The sequence below is a fragment of the Chiloscyllium punctatum genome, chromosome 10 (assembly GCF_047496795.1).
Source record: "Chiloscyllium punctatum isolate Juve2018m chromosome 10, sChiPun1.3, whole genome shotgun sequence".
NCBI classification, from domain to species: Eukaryota; Metazoa; Chordata; class Chondrichthyes; order Orectolobiformes; family Hemiscylliidae; genus Chiloscyllium; species Chiloscyllium punctatum.
The window spans coordinates 108486487-108510364 of NC_092748.1; the positions used below are offsets into that span (position 1 = coordinate 108486487).

The 23878-nt window shown below is 41.8% G+C and overlaps 1 protein-coding gene across 7 annotated transcripts in view; it reads right to left on the reverse strand.

The window, feature by feature from the left end:
- The window catches only part of bin1a (bridging integrator 1a), a 159239-nt gene that overhangs the window by 27328 nt on the left and 108033 nt on the right, over positions 1 to 23878 (reverse strand). For all 7 annotated transcript variants that reach the window (XM_072579905.1, XM_072579909.1, XM_072579906.1 and 4 more), the window contains 3 exons: positions 20594 to 20669; positions 18812 to 18867; positions 3643 to 3784 (listed from right to left, as the gene is read on the reverse strand). In XM_072579905.1, the coding sequence (XP_072436006.1) occupies positions 3643 to 3784; positions 18812 to 18867; positions 20594 to 20669 (274 nt within the window). The remainder of the gene's footprint in view (positions 1 to 3642; positions 3785 to 18811; positions 18868 to 20593; positions 20670 to 23878) is intronic.

Sequence of the window (23878 nt, forward strand, 5' to 3'; positions counted from 1 at the left end):
TAAAATTTTAACAGAATTATATGCAAGATTCCTAATGGTGGTGGAGTCCAAAGCCCAGGGTCACAGTCTAAGGAAACGTGGTAGGCCATTTAGGACTGATGAGAAGAAATGTCTTCACTCAGGAATAAGGGCCTGAGTTGGATAAATCGAATGATGGTGCAGGCCCAACTGGCCTATACCTGTACCTGTGTACTATTTAAGTGCACTTTGACCTAAACAGAGATAGTTTTGCCCTGCTGATAAAATGTAACTGCAAAAGGAAGCCTCAGATTAGACAAGGGACAACAGAAAGCGCACACACTTCAGAATCTTCTGCACATTAGCAATATTTCAAAGAATATTTAGTCAAAATTTGAATTTGAATATTGTTCATTTCTGATATGATAATACACCCATTGTCCAAGGTTAAGTTCTAGGCAGTGAATGGATGGAGACTAAAATTGATCATATGACATTAACACTTTTTAAGTAAGAGGGAACCCCAAACAGCTGGCCTTAGATTCAGTAACTGGAGCCAGATTGGGCTATGTATATTACTGAAATAGGTCCCATAGCCACCATACAGTATTAGGCAAGAGTGTAGGAGCAGGAATTTATGGGAAATATAATTTTACGCAATGGCCAATTCACAGAACTGAGGTATGACTAGTTATCAAACCAACAAGGCACTTAAGAATCAGTAATCCCCTTTCAAACATCAGTCACTGTTCACAATTTGTTCTTTCAGATCTTGTAAACTGTCCAGGTTTAATCGTGTGAAATGCTTTTATAGGTAGGTCATTAAAACATGAAAATCAAGTCCATTTGTTTTTAAAATGGCACATTTACAGAGTATTTCACTAGTTAGCAGTAAATATTAAACTAAGGTCTAATCGTTTTAATAGGCAGAAGTGGCAATCACTTGGGGCAGGAAGAAACAATACTCCAACTCCCATCACACTTAGTCACAGTGGGAGGTATATGATGCATATCCTAGACACTGACAGCATAAATTGATTAGTCACTACAGGAGGGGCAGGAGCATACTTAATTTTCAGAATGGAGTTAATCCAATACATACACACATCAATCTCACTAATCCCCTTTTCCTGAGACAGGCTGGTATTGTATTATACTTGTACAGATCAACTTATTGCCTGTGACTGAAAGCTCAAGGCTTGTCTGACCTCATTCAATAACTCCAAACAACAAAAGGATCTCACATCAGAAAACAATACAGGTCTGTAAAGGTCAGTACTGTGACTGAACGTTGAGGAAACTGAGGGCAGATTTTCAACTCCAGGAATAAACTTTACACTACGGTCATGAAGGTGTAATTATGGGCATTTGGATTCTGTATTGTCCATACCATCTGGAGGTACAAGTAGCTGGGATGTCTAGAATAAGAGGGGACAAACCTCCAAGGAAGGCCATGAAGCAGTTCTGAACATCAAATGATTAAAATGAATGGCTAGACAATACGATGGTGTATGAGATCATAAGATATAGGAGCAAACAAATTTCACACTATCGAGTCTGCTCCACCATTTGATGACAGCAGATCCGATCATCTTTAACTCCACTTTACTGTCTTCCAACTTTAATTCTTCATTCCCTTTGGGGTTTGCCTCTCTCAGTCTTAAATATGATCCAAGCTTGACAGTCCTCTGCGGCAAAAGAGTTCCACAGATTCACTACCCAAAGGAAAAAGCATCATCACACCTTTGTCCCAATTTGGCAACCTCTTACTCAGATTATGTCCTCTGACCCAAAAAGGGAAACAATCTTTCCATACCTACCCCATCAAAGCCCCTTTAAAAAAAGTGTTTCAACAAGATTCCCAAATACAGACTCAACCTACTCAATGTCTCGAACAGTTTCTGGATGCCCAGATTCAACAGTGAAGTTTCTCTGGACTGCTTCCAACGCCAGTGCCTTTTTCTGCACTCGTGGAGTAGAGGAGAAAAATACATACAACTTGATTCATTTGGTCAAATGAATACTAGCTATTCTTAACTGAAGAGAGCAAATTCATCTATGCAGTACTACTATGAAATCAAATACCAATAGCATTGGGTTTGTTATCGAGAGATAATGGACTGTTAATCTAGAGACCCAGGTAATCTTCTGGGGACCCGGATCCAAATCTTTCCACGGCAGATGGGAAATTTGAATTCAATAAAAAAATCTGGAATTAAAAGTCTAATATTGGCCATGAATCCATCACTGTTTATCAGAGAAAACCCACGTGGTTCTCTAATGTCCTTTAGGGACAGAAACTGCCATCCTTACCTGGTCTGGCCTACATGTGACTCCAGACCCACAGCAATGTGGTTGACTCTGAATTGCCCTCTGGGTAATTAGAGATGGACAATAAATGCTGGCCTAGACAGTGATGCTCTCATCTCATGAATGAAAAGAAAACTAATCAGTTAGTTATACTTCTAATATGAGGGTGCAAAACCGCAGCCAGCTTAGACTCAAAACCCATTTAAAATGACCAAAGCCTCACCCAGTGTAACTGGTGCTCATTTGCAATTTACAAGATGGAAGCTCATCTTCACCAGGAAATGTTTCTGATCCATCGTTCCCAAAATCCCAACTTCAGTAAGTTCACATTTCAACATTGGAGATGTCATTCAGCACGACACTGACTACTTTAAACAAAGTTATGACAACAACATAGGATTGTTATTCACATTTGTGATATTCCACCAAATTATAGACCACTTTAGTTTCTGGGACCTACTATTCAGTCACTTGGGAAAGATCATGCCAGATTTCAGATTTGAGAGTCAGGTGGTGCAGGCCACTGAATGTGGGACGGAGTGGTACTTGAAATAGCAAAGTCTGTTGACTACTCTTGAACCACACCATGCCTGTCCAGCACCTCGCTAAATTGCCCAGCTAAGTTACCTTAAAATTTTAATTGAAGTTGCTATAACACCATCAGTTTTTTTTGGGTAGGCTGATTTTAGAGTCTACTTGCATCATTCAGTGGAGCATTAGTTTATCATGCTATGCACAGATAAAATGGAATAAAATTGAAGAACATTTCAGTCAGCTTCTCAATTTTAAAGTTTCATCAGGAGAACAATTCTCAACGGGTGGCTTAGAATAAATTGACAGCACATTCACAACAGATAGCCTGGTAACTGTTTTTACTTAGCGTACAATCAGCAAACAACTAAAGAATGGAGGAAACAGCAATTGGATGTGCACTGACCAGTTTAAACCATATGCTCCATAATGTATACCATGGTCAGGTGGACTTTGACATGGTTATGGCTCAAGTTTGATGGCAAAGCATTCCGAGCTGCAGTATTCGAGAACTATTCGCAAACACTAATATATATCCTGAGTTTACTTCCTCTCCTTGTTACCGGGGGACAGATTTCCCACAGGTAACACAAAAGCATGAATAGCACTATATTAGAAATCCCCAAGCTACTGGGGGAGACTGTGCAATCCATTGAAACCTGAATTAGAGAAAAAAGATCGGGGGGGGGGAATGACCACACAAGTACACAGATCCATGGGAGAATGTCCTCCTAGAATGAGGTGAGAATGTAAATGCACAAAGGATAAATAACATTATTTGATTGAAGAACGTAGGTCAAAAGGCAGCTTGCTACCACAAAGACAAATGATGAACTACATTACCTGGCTCGGTGACTTTGGTATAGAAGGAACATGTGGTGTGGGAGAAGTTGAAGCTACATGATTGTCATCCTTTGTCACGGGAGTGCTCGGGGGAGACTCATCCACTGGTGGTGATGCAGACTTCTCAACTTTCACTGAGGCTCTGTTGGAATAACAAAACTCATGAAAATGATTGATTAAATTGATTAAAAACTTCATAATGTAGTGTTCAGTAGTGTTTCATAGGATATTCCTCCTTAAAAAAAACACAATTTTCATGATTTCAGGACATCAATATACCATCTAGTGACTTTCCCTTCATTGGTTTCTCTTACATTTGGACTATTTCTTTCAAATACTCCATGTAGTAGTGAGTGCGCGCATTGGTTGGGGTCAGTTACCACAATTGCCTGGACGGCAGATTTGCATCAGAGACACCAGCATGGGTTCAATTCCCACACCAGCTGAGGTTACTATGAAGGACTCTGCTGTTCAACCTCTCCTCTTACCTGAGGCATGGTGACCCTCAGGTTAAACCATCACAAGTGTCTCTCTCCCCGCAATGAGAGCGCGGCCATGTGGTCCAGTAGGACTGGCGACTGTAATGTTACTTTTCATATGTAGTAAGCATTAATTTACTCACTTATGTGGAAGTGACCACCTTTAATGCAGTACCTCATTTTTTTTTGAGATCTTGGAAATCTCAATCGGACATCAAGTCACTCAAGTAGTTAGAATAAATAACCAAGCACACGAGAGCCATGCCTTACTCACAAGTGCTTAGAATTTTCAAACAGAATTACAACGTACTTACACTTACAGTGAAGTTGCTCAGCTGATGCTCCAGTGCAGTACTGACCAGAGTTCTACACTGTTGAATATGCTATTTTGCAAGACAGATATTAAAGGTAGAGATGGTCAGTTCATCTTTCCTGCCAACACTATGAAAATACCTAGGGTCCAAATCAAACAGCAACATGCTTTTCTGATAGAAATCTCACTAAGGTACTTCCTAAGAATGCACATCAAGACTAAAATTGATATAAAGGCAAGGAAAAGGATGCCCAATTGATTGCCAAAAATCTTGACTTAGTCTAGTCTTGAGAAATGTAAAGACACCTAGCACTTCAAGTAAATTTTTTTTGCCAAAAACAGCAGCCAAATTCCATGCTCCAACAAATGACAATTTGATAGCAACAGACAAGCTATTTCAGCGATGTAGGATGGGAAACAACTATTGGCCAAGACAGAGGAGAATTCCCCATGTACTCCAAAGAATGTGGTTTGGAGAACCTTTTACATGCACCTAAGAGTTTAGAGGGAGGATTAAGATCACATGTTCAGCTGCAGTGCAGTACTGAGCAACTACTGTTTAGGCATTGCAGATTTTAGATTGAAATCCCTACAGCCACATCTTCAGAGTCAAGCGCACCATCCACTGAGCCACATTTGAAATGAGGTAGTAAAGGTAGGGAGATTAATGGAAAGCACTTCAGAGTTTCAAGACTACTTTGAAGGCACAAAGAACCGACAATATGCAAGAGGTCAGAGCTGGAGGTGCGCAAAGGAGGGTGTGGTGGGTTGCGAAAGGTTCAGAAGAGGGATAAGACCAAAACAGGGTCTTCAATTCTATCATCAGTTTAAGGGATCTATTTTAGTAAACGTGACCAGTCCTTAAATCGCACTTCTCACATCAAAATGCTCCAAGGCATATTATATCTATTCAATACACTTTCAGGAGATAGTCACAGCTGTAATATAGAAATAACAGCAATTGCACACAGCAAACTCCTCCAATGACAATGGAACAGGATGGTCATTAAAGGATGTGTTGATCTGCTCATCTACTGATCATGAGTCAAACTAAAATATTGAAAGGGGGACCAAGCTCGGTGATGTTGAGGAGGAGAGGGTGTAAGAGCACGCTTCTCTGAAGCAGTCTCTATAGAGGGACTTGTCCACAAATCCCAAATGAAATCAATAAAAACAGTTCACACACCATTGCTTAGGTGGATAGTCACCCAGGTGAGTTAGGAACAATTCTGGCAACATCCAGATTGAAACCAGAACTAGTCAAATCCTGATGCACTTAAAAGATTTGTGAATGCAATGTCAAGGACACTGCAGATTCAGTGCACAGACCACAAAATCTGTTGGTTTGGGTCAACATTTTCAGTAGATTAAAAGCGGTTTGATAACAGAAATAAATCACTGATTTGTTATCGTATTACACAGTAAGAATTTGTTACATGCCACTGTACAGCCACAGGAAGTCTGTTTGACAGCTAAAGTAGTGTAGCTGCTGTGTAATATAATGTAGCGCAGGAACAGGCCTTTTGGCCCACAAAGCCAACACCAATCCCTAATCTCATATAGACCTGCTACTTACTGCCCACATGAAGTTTCTATCTTACTGTTCGCATCCCCTCCCAGCCCCGCCCAGTTCCTGTGTCTATCAAGATAGATTGCTAACATGCCTGTTTCCACCACCTCCACTGACAGTGTGCCAGGCACCCACCCCATTGAAAAAGTATCCCGCAATTCTCCCCTAAAACCTCTGCCCCCTCCGCCCTCATACCACCTTGACCCTGTGCCTTCTTGCAATTGACCTTTCCACTCCGGAAAAAACCTGCCCATCCTATCAAAGCCTCAAGTTAGTAGATCTCTATCAGGTTGGCTCTTTTCCCAGTGAAAACAAACCCAGTTTATCCAATCACCCCTTATAACTAAAACCATCCAGACCAGGCAACATCCTGGTAAACCTTCTTTGCACCCTCTCCAAAACATCCATGTCCTTCCAATAGTGTGGCAACAGAACTGCATGTAAATTTCAAGTGTGGCCTAAAGTTTCATACAGCTGAATATAACTTGCCAACTTTCATATTTGAGACCCTGGCCAATAAAGGCAAGTGTGCTATATACCTCCTTCACCACCTTATCAGAGGAGAGAAGAGGTGAAGCGAGGGCTGCCGGGAAGGGTGAGTTTTCCCGCATTAAAAGGGACTTACCTCGGGAGTCTGGCCTCCATTTGCCGAGAGGTGCGAGGGAAAAGCGAAGGACTTCTGGGAAGTCATATTTGCGTGGTTGCGTTACCTGAAACACGACTCGGGTAGTGTCTCCCACCCATCCTCCTCCTCTAACCAAACAAAAGGACCTGTGCGCCAGATTGATAAGGTAACGAGTATTCTTTAATTCCTTATTTTTCATCAGTCTCTTTGGGAATTTAGAATAGTGGGAATGGAGGTTAGGGCAGTTGAATGTTCCTCCTGCAGAATGTGGGAGGTAAGGGTCAGCACTAGTGTCCCTGCTGACTACATCTGTGGGAAATGCACCCAACTCCAGCTCCTCAAAAACCGCTTTAGGGAACTGGAGCTGGAGCCGGATGAACTTCGGATCATTTGGGAGGCAGAGGGGGTTATTGAGAGGAGTTACAGGAAGGTAGTCACTCCTAAGGTACAAGAAAAAGGCAAATGGGTTACAGTTAGGGGACAGAAAGGGAACCGGCTGGCAGTGCAGGGATCCCCTTTGGCCATTCCCCTCAACAATAAGTATACTGTTTTGGATACTGTTGGGGGGGACAACTTACCAGAGGAAAGCAGCGGGGTATAGGGCTCCGGCACAGAGTCTGTCCCTGCTACTCAGAAGGGAAGGGGTAAGAGGAGTAGAGCAGTAGTCGTTGGGGACTCCACAGTTAGAGGGACAGATTGGAGGTTCTGTGGGGACAAGAGAGACTCAGTTGGTGTGTTGCCTCCCAGGTGCCAGGGTTCGTGAAGTCTCTGATCATGTTTTTGGGATCCTTAAGGGGGAGGGGGAGCAGCCCCAAGTCGTGGTCCACATGGGCACCAATGACACAGGTAGGAAGACAGATGGGAATTTAAGGCAGAAATTCAGGGAGCTAGGACGAATATAATTGTCTCTGGTTTGTTGCACGTGCCACGTGCGAGTAAGGCAAGGAATAGGGAGAGAGAGGAGTTGAACACGTGGCTACAGGGATGGTGCAGGAGGGAGGGTTTTGGATTCTTGGATAATTGGGACTCTTTCTAGGGTAGATGGGACCTCTACAAGCAGGATGGTCTTCATCTGAACCAGAAGGGTACCAATATCCTGGGGGGAAAATTCGCTAAGGCTATTGGGGTGGGTTTAAACTAATCCAGCAGGGAGATGGGAACCAAAATTGTAGTTCAAGTATAGAAAAGATTGAGAGTGGGGAGATCCGAAATCAAGTTTCAGGGATGCAAGATGGCACCGGCAAGCAAGAAGTTGGTTTGAGATGTGTCTACTTCAACGGCAGGAGCATCCGGAATAAGGTGGGTGAACTTGCAGCATGGGTTGGTACCTAGGACTTCGATGTTGTGGCCATTTCAGAGACATGGATAGAGCAGGGACAGGAATGATTGTTGCAGGTTCCAGGATTTAGATGTTTCAGTAAGAACAGAGAAGATAGTAAAAGAGGGGGAGGTGTGACATTGTTGGTCAAGGACAGTAATTACAGTTGCAAAAAGGATGTTTGGGGACTCGTCAACTGAGGTAGTATGGACTGAAGTTAGAAACAGGAAAGGAAAAACACCCTGTTGGGAGTTTTCTATAGCCCTCCGAATAGTTCCAGAGATGTAGAGGAAAGGATAGCAAAGATGATTCCCGATAGGAGTGAGAGACACAAGGTAATTGTCATGGGGGACTTCAACTTTCCAAATATTGACTGGGAACACTATAGTACGAGTACTATAGATGGATCAGTTTTTGTCCAGTGTGTGCAGGAGGGAAGGTCTTACGAGGAAAGGCTGAGGGACTGGAGGCTGTTTTCGTTAGAGAGAAGAATGAGAGGTGACTTAATAGAGACATACAAGATAATCAGAGGGTGAGAGAGGGAGGACAGGGAGAGCCTTTTTCCAAGAATGGTGACTGCGAGCACGAGGGGGCATAGCTTTAAATTGAGGGGTGATAGATATAGGACAGATATCAGAGGGAGTTTCTTTACTCAGACAGTAGTAAGGGTATGGAATGCTTTGCCTGCAACGGTAATAGATTTGCCAACTTTAAGTACATTTAAATTGTCATTGGACAAGCATATGGACGTACATGGAATAGTGTCGGTTAGATGGGCTTCAGATTGGTATGACAGGTTGGCGCAACAGAGGGCCGAAGGGCCTGTACTGCACTGTAATGTTCTACCCACCGAGTTGCCACTTTCAGGCATCTGTAAATCTGTACTCCCAGAACCCTCTATGTCAATGCTCCCAAGGGTTGTGCCATTTAATGCTTCGTTTGCACCTGAATTTGATCTTCCAAAATGCATCACCTTGTATTTGTCCGGATCAAAATCCATCTGTTTGCGATTTCTGCATTTATATGGCAACTTGTGCAGCAATTTCTCAAACAATGTGAAAATGACCAGGTAATTTATTCTTGTGCTTTTGACTGAGAAACAAGCAATGGCCAAGAGACTTGGAATAAAGTTCCCTGTTCTTTAAAATTCTGTTGTAGAATTGTTTGCATTCATCCAAGAGACAAACAGGGCCTTGGTTTATCATTTCATATGAAAGACTGCATCTAAAACAAGCCTCCAAGTACTGCACAAGAGGGTCAGCACAGAACATATGGCCATATCTCCAAAATAGTACTCAAAATCAACATCAACTTGAAGTCAAGGAGCGTTGTCACAGCCACAGCTAACATTGAGGGGAAACATGTTAATACACAGACATGGGCCAGTTGAAAAGTGACTGTTGCTTCCCCCCAGAACTTTACATTAAAATATACACAAGGAAATGCTTAAAGGAATCTCAGCAAATTTAACACATCCATCAAGATTTCTACTCTAGAAAAAGAAAACATTAATTCACACCAGTCAGCTAACTCCTACTAAAGCGTCACAATCTTCAGCCCAATCTTCGAGCAGACTGGCGACTGGCTTTCTTCACTTTGCTCCTTGCAAATCTTTGGGAGGCAGGAAAGGAGACAGTATGGAAGTATCTGGTGAATACCAGTGAATTGTCCAAATATTTTCAGTAAGAATATTGCATTCTATCAAATACTTTGAGCCTCCCCAACACATCTCTCCAACATTTCAAGCAGAGTTGTGCAATCTTATTAACAGCAAGATTTGACTTGTACATTAAAACACATGTGCAGAAAGCCAGCACAGGTTGGGGGCATTTGGCTCCAAACGCCTGATCCACCATCCAGCTAGACTATAGTTGACCGTCTACCCCTCTGTCATTTCCTTGGACTTTTCCGATAGCTCTGCAAAACGTTCCTCTGTAACTGAGCCTCCACACCATTCGGGCAGAGAATTGTGAAGATTCAATACCCTAATTGGTCAAATTACTCATCAGTCCTCCATGACCTACTCTTTCCCAAGCTCTCTCTCTCCTCGTTCTCAATTGTGCCAATCACCAGTAACATCCTTTTACATCCACCTTGTCAAGGTGTGCAAGCAGTTTTTATACTTTAGGTGAAAACACCACTCTCACATTCTAAACTCTAGGGAATAAAGACCCAGATACACAAATCTCTCCCTCAATCCCAACCATCAGTTTGGTTTACCTTCATTGTATTTTTCAGAGCAATTACATTCTTCGGGCATTAGCCGAAACGTCGATTCTCCTGCTCCTTGGATGCTGCCTGACCTGCTGCACTTTTCCAGCAACACATTTTTCATGCTAAATTGTCCAGTGTTAGGTGCATTAGTCAAGGGTAAATATAGGGGAATGGGTTATTCTTCGGAGGGTCGGTGTAGACTTGTTGGGCTGAAGGGCCAATTTCCACACTGTAGGAAATCTAATCTAATGAGTGTTCACACCCTCTCAATTCATCACCAACTTTAGTCCCAACGCCCAAATCATTGTTAAAAATTGCAAACAGCTGGGGTCCCAAGCATTGATCCTTGGAGCATCTCATTAGTCACAGTCAGTCAACCCAAGAATGACCGTTTTCTCACGGTTAACCCATTTCCAATCCATGCTAACATATGACCGTTGTTCATTCTAACTTTGCTTACTCAAGGCCTAATCAAAATTCTTCTGAAAATCCAAAGAGACACCACATAACTGGCCCATGGGATTTAATCAAACTTTAAGTCTCACCAATCTCTCATGTACTTACATTTTATTATTTTTTTAAAATAATTTTTTTATTTTTTCTTTACAATCTATTCCTCATTCTTCGTCCCTTGATATTCCCATTTCTAGCGGATTCTATTTCATTCTCTTTGAAGACAGTATATTTACCTACCTACCAGTTTCTCTACCATCTTATAATTACTCATTATAAATGTTCCTGTCTGACTGCAAACTGCCTACATTTGCCCTAGTTAATATTTTCCTTTCCACATGCCTATTAAGCTATGATGTTTCTTGCTAACTTACTTTCATGCTCAAGTTTCTCTCAGTTTCCTGGCCTTCCTTTGCAGGATTTATTCAGGAATGAAATAGTTTACTTTCCACAGAGGATTTTGAAATTAAACTCTGCTCCTCAATGGTTGCAGAAACAATTAAAATTCAAAACTTGTGATCAAAAGAGGTTTCTTAAAAGTGGGTATAAGAGTGGGTAAATGAAATGGAAGCAGACATCAGCCACAATTTAAACTGAATTCGAGACAAAAAAAACTGCAGATGCTAGAATCCAAGGTAGACAAGCAACACGCTGGAAGAACACGGCAAGCCAAGCAGCATCAGGTGGAAAAAGTCAACATTCTGGGTGCAACCCTTCTTCAGGACAGGGGGTGGGGGGAGGCGGGGAGGGTGGTGAGGTGGGGATAGGTGAAGACAGATAGAGGGTACAACCTTGTTGGTCAATGGGAGGAATGAATTCGGTTGGTGGCTAGAACGAAAGGTTGATGAGAGGAATGGAAGGGAGAAGGTGGGGCTTGGAAGGAAGTCAGGGAATGGGAAAGGTGGTTATTTGAAATTGGAGAGTGTCCAAGGATAGTCACGTTGGAAAGGGAGTGGGAAGGTGAATTTAAATAGGAGGTAACTAGGTGGTTGGTGAAACGTTCCCTTTGTTTACGTTTGGTCTGCCCAATGTGGAGGACAACACGGGTTCAAAAGGTTAAAATGGTCCACACCTGATCCCAGATATTTGGAGAAGAACCTTCTGCAGCAATTCCAGATATGCCCTTCTGTTTTTTTTGTTAAAAATAATTCAGAACCAATAAATTGTTTCGAACTAGGTGAAATGAGAGAAGACAAGTTCACAATATCCCATGGATTTAAACACCAAAAGCAAATGTTACTTTAGTCAGAACAGTAAAGCAAACGGTACCGAAAGGATAGATCCCACAGATTTCTTAGCAACTGACCCAAACAATGATCCATGAGTTACAACATTTAATATGAACACCATCTCCTTCCCTAGGCAATTCTTCTACCAAAAGATTTGGCTTCTGAATTTCCTTAAAAAGGTTGCTCCAACTCAAATTACCTCAATTAACGTTCACCTCTCCGATGACTCAAACAAAAAGTGAAGAAACTTAGGTCTAGCAGTACCCATGGTGAAGGTAACAGTCTAATCTGCCTCTCCAAACACTTTCAAAGAAGGCGTCTCTTCACACCTCTTCCCACAGATGGTGCTATGCTGAGTTTCTCCACTACATTTTCCTCAATGGTCCAGAGAGTGGATCCCTCCAAAGCACAATTCTAGCCCTTGCATGCCCAATTAGCTTCACCAATTTATCATGAATTTTTTCCAAACTCTAGCCTATTCGTGCACAGATCTAAAAAAATGGTTCACAAGGCTTCTGAGCCATAACCCTCTCCACACAAGTCACGTTCTGCTGCCTTCTCAATGTCCTAGGGCTTCAAGTCCCAAAGGGAACTAAATAGCACTGCCTGGAGCATCTTTCTCCTCCTTCCAGCTATGACAGGACTCCCTTTTCAGTGCATAGTTCTGTGGTAGCTTTCATACTAGATCATGCAGACACAACTTGTTTGGATAGCTGAACCCTTGAACTGTCAGACGAAACTGGAACACAGTCATACTGTGCTCTATGCAAAAGTGGAGTCTGCTTGAAAAAAAAATTTGACTTCTGCTAGAAATAGCCTAAGTTAGTTTCATAGCTTACAGAAATTCAAAACTTGCTTGATGACCCTAGGTAAACCTGACCAGCATAAAATATTTGAACCAATTATAAAAAAGTGGATTTGTGAAATCTAAAATTTGAGAGCAAATGGTGGATTACAATTTGCCACATACCAGATATTAGCAGAACAATAAATGCTAGAATAGTCCTGTACAGTCAATAAATTGGGTTAAAAAAGAAAAAAAATCAAGATCAAGCTTCTTTGCATCTTGGAGCAACAGGTTTCTTTTCAGACAAAAAACCCATTTTGAAGTGTGGCCAGATAGCATGGTTTGTCTTCAGATTTTAGTATTCAAATGTTATACATGAGATACACTTGGTCAAAGAAATAAGAATAATGAAATTAGCCACGAAAGATTACAGTTCAATTGGTTGATAGGGTAATAAATAGAAGATCGATTGACTATATTATGCAAAGATAACTTAATAAAACACATTCCTCAGAGGATTAAGGATCAATTCAGAGGTAGTTTGAAATGATCAATTGTTAAAATGGATTCCAGAAAAGATAACATCTTATTGAAGAGATGCACCTTTACTCCTTTTTGCATACTATGTTCCTTAAAGTTGAGAGAAAGTGGAGTTGACATTGAGCCCAATGACCCTTCTTCAGAACATTCTGAAGGAGCATCACTTGACCCAAAACATTAACTCTGCTTTCTCCCTACAGACACTGTCTGTAAGTCGCTCCAGTAATTTCTATTGTTGTTTCTGATCTTCAGCATCTGCAGTTCTTTGGTTCACTTTCCTTAAAGTGTTCTTTGGAGGCCTTAAAAGACAGAACAAGGCAGAAAGCCACTCTGTAGAATTAGACAGAAGCTGATTCCATGTGCAGCATCATTAAGTGCCTTGTTTCCCCTTCTGTGAACAGAAGGAATTTGACTTAACTGTTTAATGTTAACATAGCAGCTCATTGAGAATGCTTTGATTTATGATAATGTTAGGTATGCATTTCCCTCTCCTCCCAAAACAGACTGTTACACCAAGATGAGTACTTCTTTCCCATATGATCACTGTGTCCATCAGATTTTCCTGTTCACTGTATTCTCAGCATTCAAGAGACCACTCACTTTTTGTACCATAATTGGAAAGAAAGTAAGTTGGACTGCTGTACCGCTAAAAGCATCAAGAAAGTTTTTTAAATTTGAAGATCAAGTGGTATTATGTTATGTGTACTTTAGGTGCACATGTTACATTTTGGAGCAAGTAGCTATTTTTTGTGACAGCTTGATACCAAGAGTCTTTGAGTTGAGGAAATATTGCATGACAACAGCCTTAGATCTGGTCCAGCTACAAATTATCAGAGACCTGAGATGTGTACTCACACATCTAAAAGACTACTAACAAGAAACATCTGCCACCGCCTGAGTCAAAAAGCCAAAACATGACAAAGTAACAGAGCAGACCTGGGCCTACCTGATCACCTATTGAATCAAACATCTGCTCTGTGTCACCATCTTGAAACAAGCCAAGAGAACTGAGGAACAAAAAACTCATCCCACGTTGTAGTCTGGATTCTAACTACAGAATTTGTTCTCCAAGTCACCCATCATAAATATTTTCCCACCTGTAACCAGAGTTCCTTCTAATTTTCCGATTGGTTTTGTGGACAACTGAAGCCAGTGCCCGGCTTCTGGACTGGAGATCAATGCCATGAGCGGTGTGCCATGACAGGATGGCCATGTGTGGAATAGTCAAGTGGCTGCTCACACGCAAGTAGTCTGGAGAGAACATTGTTCAGAACACTTGTGTCAAACTCTGCTTTGGTCTGTTTTATTTGTGAATGTGAGCCTATATTTAGGGTTTTACAAAAGGTATTAACTTAATTTGTACATAATGAATAAACCATTTCCTGTTGGCCATTGGTTAAAGAGTTTATAATAAACAGTTACTTTACTGTTAATCGTAAAACCCAGTGTAAATTTGGTCCCAAGCAGCAGTCAGGCAGATAAATTAACCATCTTCATAGTTTAATTGGATTGTTACAAATTTGGAACAGTTTGTGAAAAAGTGGGGTTCTATTATCAATGCACTCTTCCCAATTGAACTGTAACAAGGACAAGTTTTCTTTTTGTCTCCTTTCACTGGATTGCTATGTTAACCCAAGCCTCACCAAGCCATCATTCAGTAGCTTTTGGAACCAAAATAATTCCCTTCCCAATTAACTATTAAGCAATCAAGCATCGACTAACTGCACAGCGAAGTTACCAAGAAAGTGACTAAGTTTTTCAACAACTAACACGTTCTGCTCAACTTCCTTTGGAGGGGTTGGTAATAATTAAAATTTGGACTTTTACAACAGAGAAAAAGAAACATTTTCCAAAAGGTTTTAGCTTAACAAAAATCATAAACACGGGTTACAAGCCATACATCTCTACAGCATTAAAAGCAATGATACAATCTCTCTCAGAAGGAACCCTGAAGTAATCCTGCACATCTTTTGCAAACATGTGATGTGCTACAAATACCAATCACCATACTGCACCATAATAGGTTCACAGCATGCCACTGACCACAAATAATTTAAACCATAAGTAAATCTTCCACAATACAATCAGTATTAGAAGATACGTGCAAGGACTGGAGCATAAAACCACATCATGCAAGTGCGGGTCAGCTCAAGTGCTTCTGCTCTTTTAAAGGTTAAACATGGTGGTCACAAGTTTCCATTCAGACTGTTCAAAGCAAAGGTACAGGTCAACTAGCAGCTAGACTGGTTCAAACGATTTCATTTGCCCACGAGAGGTCTTTGAGAAGCCAGAATCAATTCCTAATAAATAGTGGAATCCTCTGTACAACCCAAGTTAGATTAGATTAGATTTCCTCCAGTCTGGCAACAGGCCCTTCAGCCCAACAAGTCCACTCCAACCCTCCGAAGAGCAACTCACCCAGACCCATTCCCCTACATTTACCCCTGACTAATGTGCCTAACACTTTGGGCAATTTAGCATGGCCAAGTCACCTGACCTGCACATGTTTGAACTGTGGGAGGAAACCAGAGAACCCAGAGGAAACCCATGCAGACATGGGGAGAATGTCAAAATTCCATGTTAAAACTCATGGACGGCACGGTGTCACAGTGGTTAGCACTGCTGCCTCAGCACTAGAGACCTGGGTTCAATTCTCTCAGGCGACTCTCCGTGTGGAGTTTGCACATTCTCCCAGTGTCTGCATGGGTTTCCTCCAGGTGCTCCGGTTTCCTCCCACAATCCAAAAACGTGCAGGTTGGGTGAATTGGCCACGCTAAATTGCCCTTGTAGGGGAATGGGTCTGGATGGGTTGCACTTCGGCGGGTCGGCGTGGACTTGTTGGGCCGAAGGGCCTGTTTCCACACTAAGTAATCTATCTATCCACATGGACAGTTGACTGAGGCAGGAATTGAACCCAGGTCCCTGGTGGTGTGAGGCAGCAGTGCTAACCACTGTGACACCATGCTGTCCAAATTATTTTAAGCAAATGAATGAAATCAACACAGTTGTGCTTATGTGTACAGAGGAAACTAAAATATGCAAAGCAAATCTGCACCACACCAAATATATCATAAATGATACAAAATCAAGTTACTGGAATAAGTCAGGTCTGGCAGCATCTGTGGAAAGAAAGCAGAGTTAACATATCGGATTCAACGATCTTTCTTCAGAACTGATAACAGGTAGGAATCAACTAGGAGAAAGTGAGGACTGCCGATGCTGGAGATCAGAGTCAAGAGTGTGATGCTGGAAAAGCACAACAGGTCAGACAGCATCCAAGGAGGAGAATCAACATTTCAGGCATACACCCTTCATCAGGTAGGAAAAGACCTGGGGTTTTGGGGGGAGGTGGGGCCTTAATGGGGGCACAGCCAATCCATTTTCACCTCCTTATGGTCCTCATTATCAGCTTGTTTCCCTCCCGACCATTATCTCTTTGTCTAGCTTTCCCTCAGAGCTGTCTCCATCTACAATTTACTCCTTTCCCATCCCAACTTCAACATATAAACATCTTTTCCTAGCCGCGATCCAGTTCTGAGGAAGAGTCAGTAGAGTGTAAATCTTAACTTTGTTTCTTTCTCCAACAGGTGCTGCCAGACATTCTGAGATCCTCCAGCAATTTATGATTCCAGCATCAGCAGTGCTACATATTTTTAAAAATCTTATTGTAGACACATTTTTCTCTGTCAAGAAACACAGTTAAATCCAAACCATTGAGGTTGCAAGCATTGTAGGCTTCATATCTGCAATCAGAGTAATTTGGCACAATAATTCTACAGCACTCGAAAATGGATCAACAGACATTTGCCACCACAGCTCAGTAATCCAAGTCCATGCTGGCTTTCTGCACAGCAATCCACTCAGTGCCCTCCAACTGCTCAAATTCCTTAGCTCAGCAGTCTACTTCAATCAAGTGCCCAGCCAATTTCACCCACCTCTCTTCTTCCCACTAATGCCCATCACCTACAAAGCACAAGTGTGATATAAGACACTGGCCTGATGGAAGCAGCACTCAATACGTTGAGCATCCTCCTGCATAAAGCTTGCCACACCATTCACCACTTTAAATGCTAGCTTTTCCAACCACCACACCAGCAGTACATCTATTAATGCATGGGAGTAATTCACCAAGATACCGAAGACAGCGTCTTCCAAATCTATGACTTACACCACCTATAAAGCCAAAGGCAGCAAATGCACACTCTGTTCTGAGCCCCGCCCCACTGACTTATAAACAAACCACTGGCTTTCTTCACTGTTGATGGATCAGAATCCTAGAAATCAATCCTCATTAACATGTGCGCTCACATACACACCAAAAACAGCAACAATTCAAGACAGTAGCTTACCTTCAACGGCAAGGGCAATCAGACATGGACAACAAAGGCTGGCCTTTAAGAGCAGCACAGCAGTTCAGTGGTTAGCACTGCTGCTTCATAGCACCAGGGACCCAGGTTCGATTCCTGCCTTGGGTGACTGTCTGTATGGAGTTTGCACATTCTCCCCGTGTCTGTGTGGGTTTCCTCCGGGTGTTCCAGTTTTCTCCCAATATCCAAAGGTGAATTGGCCATGCTAAATTGCCAATAGGGTTAGGTGCATTAGCCAGAGGGAAATAGGTCTGAGTGGGTTACTCTTCGAAAAGGTCAGTGTGGACTTGTCTCTCTCCCACTGCAACCCCCAGGTCATCTAATCTCCATCTCACTCTGACCTAATCACCTCCATCCCCACCCCCGTTCACCTATTGTACTCTACACTACTTTCTCCCCGCCCCCAACTTCCTTTATTTATCTCTCCACCCTGCAGGCACCCCTGCTTCTAATTCTTATGAAGGGCTTTTGCCCGAAACATCGATTTTCCTGCTCCTCAAATGCTGCCTAACGTGCTGTGCTTTTCCAGCACCACTCTAATCTAGACTCTGGTTTCCAGCATCTGCAGTCCTTGTTTTTATCTAGGACTCCGTGCTGTCAGGTTTTCCAGTGCAGTCATGCAATGCTACTAGCTATGAATGTATTTTCCCCTACTGCCCCTCATACAGACAATAAAAATTGCCAAGTGTTGGCAAACACAAATATCCGATCAAGCAGCTTTAAGGATCTACTGCAAAACACAATGCAAAAACAAAATGGTGCTATATTACTACAATATTTATAAAACAGTTTAAAGCCAACCTTCCAGGTGAAAAATAGCAAAGTGCAGCCCTGCCTATAGAGTGGTCATTGCACCATTTCAGAGAGCAGGGCAGTTTTGCATTGGCATCCCAGCCAAACTTTATGCCTCACATCCTTCAGGCCATCATTACATTGGTGCGTGGCAGATTAATATACATAATTTGGGTGCCATGTTTCCTATATTTCAAGAGTACTTTACCGAAAGTGCCCTGAAAGATACTATGAAAATACAAGTCTACTATTTTTCTAAGCAGGATTGACAATGCCATCCCTAATGCAGAACACTGGAGTCTGAGGAGGTTAGCTACCGCTGTGCAGACCAGAAATCAAATCCAAAGGCAAGTTTAGCAATAGAGGCAAGAGACCATATTGTTCATATTTTCACAAGATCAAAGTAAAAATATTCAAAAGAAATCCTCAAAGCAAATAAAAGCAACTTCACATCTCCTTAGTGCACCCTTGATTAGACGAACCTGTCCATGTATTGCAGTTCCAATTGGTTCATCACGGATCCGAGATTTTGGTTCAGCTGTGAAGGAAAGAAAAAAGGAATGAGTCCATCAGGATGGAGAACATCACATGGGGGATGATACAGCTAACAAGGAAGCAATGTTCCTTTGCCACAAGTGTCACTGGAATATGCAACTCTACACTACCTGCAGTGATTGACAGAAACAACTTGGATGAGTAAATAGGAAGTTAGATAAGCACAAGGGAGAAAGGCTTAGCTGGGGGAGAGATTAAGTCAGTAAAAATTACTCACGGCAGTTAGTTCAGGTGGCTGGTTTCCAATGCAGACAATAGCATGGTTGAATACCTGTACTGGTGGAGGTCACCATGAAGTTCCCACCTTGTTAATTGCTCCCCTTGCCTTTAGTGTGATTACTTTTAAGGTTAAACCAGTTGTCTCTCTCAAGTGAGACAGCAGCCCTGCGTCCTCTGGGACCATGCTGACTTTTACTATTACTGACATTGAGTGATGGAGCTTAATGCCTTATCTCTATGCCAGAAATGAACACCAAATTTAAACCAGTCCTCTAGAGGTGGTATTGAAGGGAAACAAGGACACACCAGCCACAGAATCTGAGCAATAGCAGGAGAGCATCACAGAATACCAGATTGTCTCTGCAGCAATGACCTTAACAGCTTAGGATCCACAATGGAAATTGTGTTCAAGAAAATTAAGTGTATTATTCCACACACTAAGGCCAGACAAGTCATCGAACAACTGTCAGTCACATTCAAACTGTCAAGTTTGTGCAATGGTAACACTATTTAATCAAACAAAATAAAGTAGTCAACTATTGGGATAATTTGCTTTTGTGTAACCATTTCGCTCATGCCAACCAACCAGACCAATCCTAAACAAAGTTTCTCCCAATAAACACATTTTGATAAAATCTAAAGCAATAACTAATTAAAAATACAATTCACATTCTTGTCTCCAATTTTAAGTTGATACTGCATAATCATTGCATGATTTCAATATTGCCAGACTCCAGAATAGATATGCTATATTAGAATTCATAGCATATGAAGGAGTCCATTCTATCCATGACACCTCTACGCTCTTTGAAAGTGCAACCCAACTCACCCCACTCCCCCACCATTCCCTTTAACCTTGCATGCTTTTGCTATCGCCTCAATTCTTATTACATGAAAGGCTGATCATACACAACTTTTCTATGAATCTCAAACTGTTCTTTCCCTTCAATCAGCACACTTGAAATTGACTGGCCACTACTTCATCTGCACCTAGTCCACCCTACTCTCGTGATGGCATTATTGAACAAAAATTACTGCTCTTGAAGACCCTTAGGGCAATTTTAAAATAACATCAAGACAAGAGGAGATATTGGTCAGATGAACAAAAACTTCAAAATGGAGAATCTGGTCAATGCAGTGTAAGGTGGGAATTCTTCAGCTCAGGGCCTTGGCACCTGAAGGCACAGCTGCCAATAGTGAAACAATTAAAATCAGGGATGCTCAAGAGCAGAGAATTACTGAGTGAAGGCTTCAGTGTGTCATGGGACTCATGGAGGGGAGAGTCAAGGAGGAATGACATGGAAGAATTTGAGAGCAAGCATGGGAATTTAAAACTTATTTTTATTATTTTGGGACCAGCAATACAGGATAAGGAATCAAGCCTTCATGTGCTGTAAAACACAGGCAGAGCTTTAGATCGCCAAGTTGACAGAACCTACGCTCTTCAAACATTAGAAATTAAAACATCAAGCCGACTAATCATCACATACCTTGCTCATTTCTTTATGAAACGTTTCCTCCAGACCAGCTATATTTTGGAATGTGTTCACATAAAAACCAACACGGCTGTGAAAAGCAAAGAAAGAGACACTCAACAAGAGCAAGGTGGTATGCAGTTAAGAACAGGACTAATATCACAGATCATTACAAAGTTTGATTGTTACAACAATTCAAGTGTTTGAATGCAATGACTTCTTAAAATAGTAATGGTTGGAAGTGGAGAAAGTTCAAATATACAAGTTAAAATGTCATAGAAAGTTTTGAATGTAGGTTTGCTCGCTGAGCTGAAAAGGTTCATTTCCAAACATTTCGTTACCTTACTTAGTAACATCTTCAGTGGATCTCGTGCAAAGCAATGCTGAAATTTCCTGCTTCCTATTTATATGTTTGAGTTTCTTTGGGTGATGTCATTTCCTGAGATGTTATTTCCTGTGATGTTCCTTTTCTCAGGGGGGTGGTAAATGGCATCTTTCTGTGTTTGTTGATAGAGTTCCAACTGGAATGCCATGCTTCCAGGAATTCTCGTGCATCTCTGTTTGGCTTGTCTTAGGATGCATGTATTGTCCCAGTCAAAGTGGTGTCCTTCCTCATCTGTACTGAGAGGATACTAGTGAGACGAGGTCATATCTTTTTGTGGCTAGTTGGTGTTCATGTAGCCTGGTGGCTAGTTTTCTGCCTGTTTGTCCAATGTAGTGTTTGCTACAGTCCTTGCACAGTATTTTATAAATGACGTTAGTTTTACTCATGGTCTATAGTTTCAAGTTCATTAGCTGCTGTTTTAGTGTGTTGGTGGGTTTGTGGGCTACCATGATGCCATGGGGTCTGAGTAGTCTGGCAGTCTTTTTTGAGAGATCTTTGAAGGAGGGGAGTGTGGCTAGGGTTTCTGGACGTGTTTTGTCTGCTTGTTTGGGATTGTTGCTGAGAAATCAGCAGACTGTGTTCATTGGGTACCCATTCTTTTGAATACATGGTAGAGGTGATTTTCCTCTGTTCTGTGTAGTTCCTGTGCAGCAGTGTGTGTGTTGGATCGTTGAAATAACGTTCTGATGCAGCTTCGTTTGTGGGTGTTGGGATGATTGCTTCTGTAGTTCAATATTTGGTCTGTAGGTGGTGTTTTTCTGTAGACATTGGTTTGAAGTTCCCCATTGGTTGTTCGCTCTACTGTGACATCGAGGAATGGCAGTTTGTTGTTGTTTTCCTCCTCTTTAGTGAATTTTACACCATTAAGGGTATTATTGATGGTCTTGAAGGTTTCCGCTAACTTGTTTCATTTAGTGATGACAAAAGGTGTCATCCATGTAGCGGACCCAGAGTTTGGGATGGATGGTTGGCAGAGCTGTTTGCTCAAGTCTCTGCATTACTGCCTCCGCTAAGAACCCTGATACCGGAGATCCCCTGGGTGTTCCATAGTTTGTCTAAGTTTTGTTGTTGAAGGTGAAGTGGGTGGTAAGGCATAGGTCCACGAGCTTGATGATATTCTCCTTGTTGATCAAGTTAATGGTGTTTGGTGTGTGTGTCTTTGGGTCTTCTAATAGTGTAGTCAGTGTTTCCTTGGTCAGGTTAATGGCGGTTGACGTAAACAGGGATGTTACGTCAAAGGAGACCATTATTTCGTCCTCTTCTATTTTAGTGTCTTTGATGGTCTTCTGATCTGTTATTTCTGGGTGTTAGAATACAAGTTTCACATTTATTCAAAACTGTGTCACTGCTGCAACATTACACAATTGTTTGTTCAAAATCTTGAAGCTGGCTCTGTTAGATGAAACTGGAACTTTATCAACAAACACATGGAGTTAGACCCCATCTACCACTCCCCGGAGAAAAAAAACAGAAAGTAATGTCACAGGAAATGACATCACCAGCCCAAAGAAACCCAGACATACAAATAGAAAGCAGGAATCATCAGCAGTGCTTCACCTGGAGACCCACTGAAGATGCTACCTAGTAGCATTTCCAGAGAAACCATCTGGAAATTAACCTTCTAGCGCAGTGAGCAAACCTACATCCAGAACCTCAACCTGAGCTACAAATCTCCTCAAACCTTGCTAATTCAAAGCAGTGGTTAGACCCCACCTGGAGAATTGTAAACAGTTCTGGCTCCACATATTAGGATGGATATACTAGCCTTCAAGGAAGTGAAGCATAAATCTATAAAATACCTGACCACCATGAGTTAAGTTACAAGGGGAGAAGCAATCCCACAAACTTGTATTCCCTGGAGTTCAAATGGTTGATTATAGTCTGATGCAAACATTATGGCAATAATTAAGTTTCAGCCAAATATTCTATTTCTACTTATCAGGGAACAGAGTTAGGGACTAATACTGGATGAGCCTGGTCTTTCAGGAGTGAAGCTAGGAAATATGCCTTCATGTAAGATTAGTTAGAGCTTGGGATTCTGTTTACACAACTCAAAAGCAGCTCAGCCAGCTGTTAATTTTAAACCAGACTGCTAGATTCTTGGCAACTAGTTAAGGACAAACCAAACAAATCGTAGGGCTATGTCAAGTACAGTTACACTAAACTGACAGAATAGGCATGAGGTATTAATGGCCTACTCCTGTACCTTTGCTTTAAGAATGAAGCAGAATGTATAAATTTAACCAACAATCTCAGTAAATGTAGGTATAGACACGAGGATATAAAAGTGCCTGAGGTGGAACATTCAAGGTTGGAACAAACAAGTTTGTATGACAAAAACAGGTGAAGGCAAGTAGTGAGGATGATAGGCTGCAGAATATAAAAAGGTTAAGTAAATGCTTAAGTGACACTTCAAGCACTCATCCAAGTACTTTTTAAAAACTTGAGGTTACTCAAATCAAATAGCCTCTCTGTGCATCCAGACCCTGGCTACCCTTTTGGGTGAAGAGTTTTTTTCCCTCAACTACCCTCTAAATCTCCTACCTTTCACCTCAACAGTGTGCCTCCTTGTAATTGATACTTCAATTAAATGGAACAGCTACTTTCTATCCAAGCTGTCTATATCCTTCAATCTTATACACCTTTCTCAGCTCCTCCGTCAACCTTCTCTGCTCCAGGGGTGGGGGGGGGTGGAGGGGAGTTCTTGTGGGGTCACGGTACTGTTCCTACCTCAAGCCAGGAGGTAGGGGTTTAAATCCCACCTACTCCAGAGGTGTTTGATATCACTGGCAGGTGGATTTAAAAAAAGTATACCACCTTTGAAATGAGATTGTGGGTCATCCTCTGCATTGGGTTCCATACTTTGGCTAACAAAAATCTGCCAGTTTGCCAGATGACAATGGCTAATTTGTTGC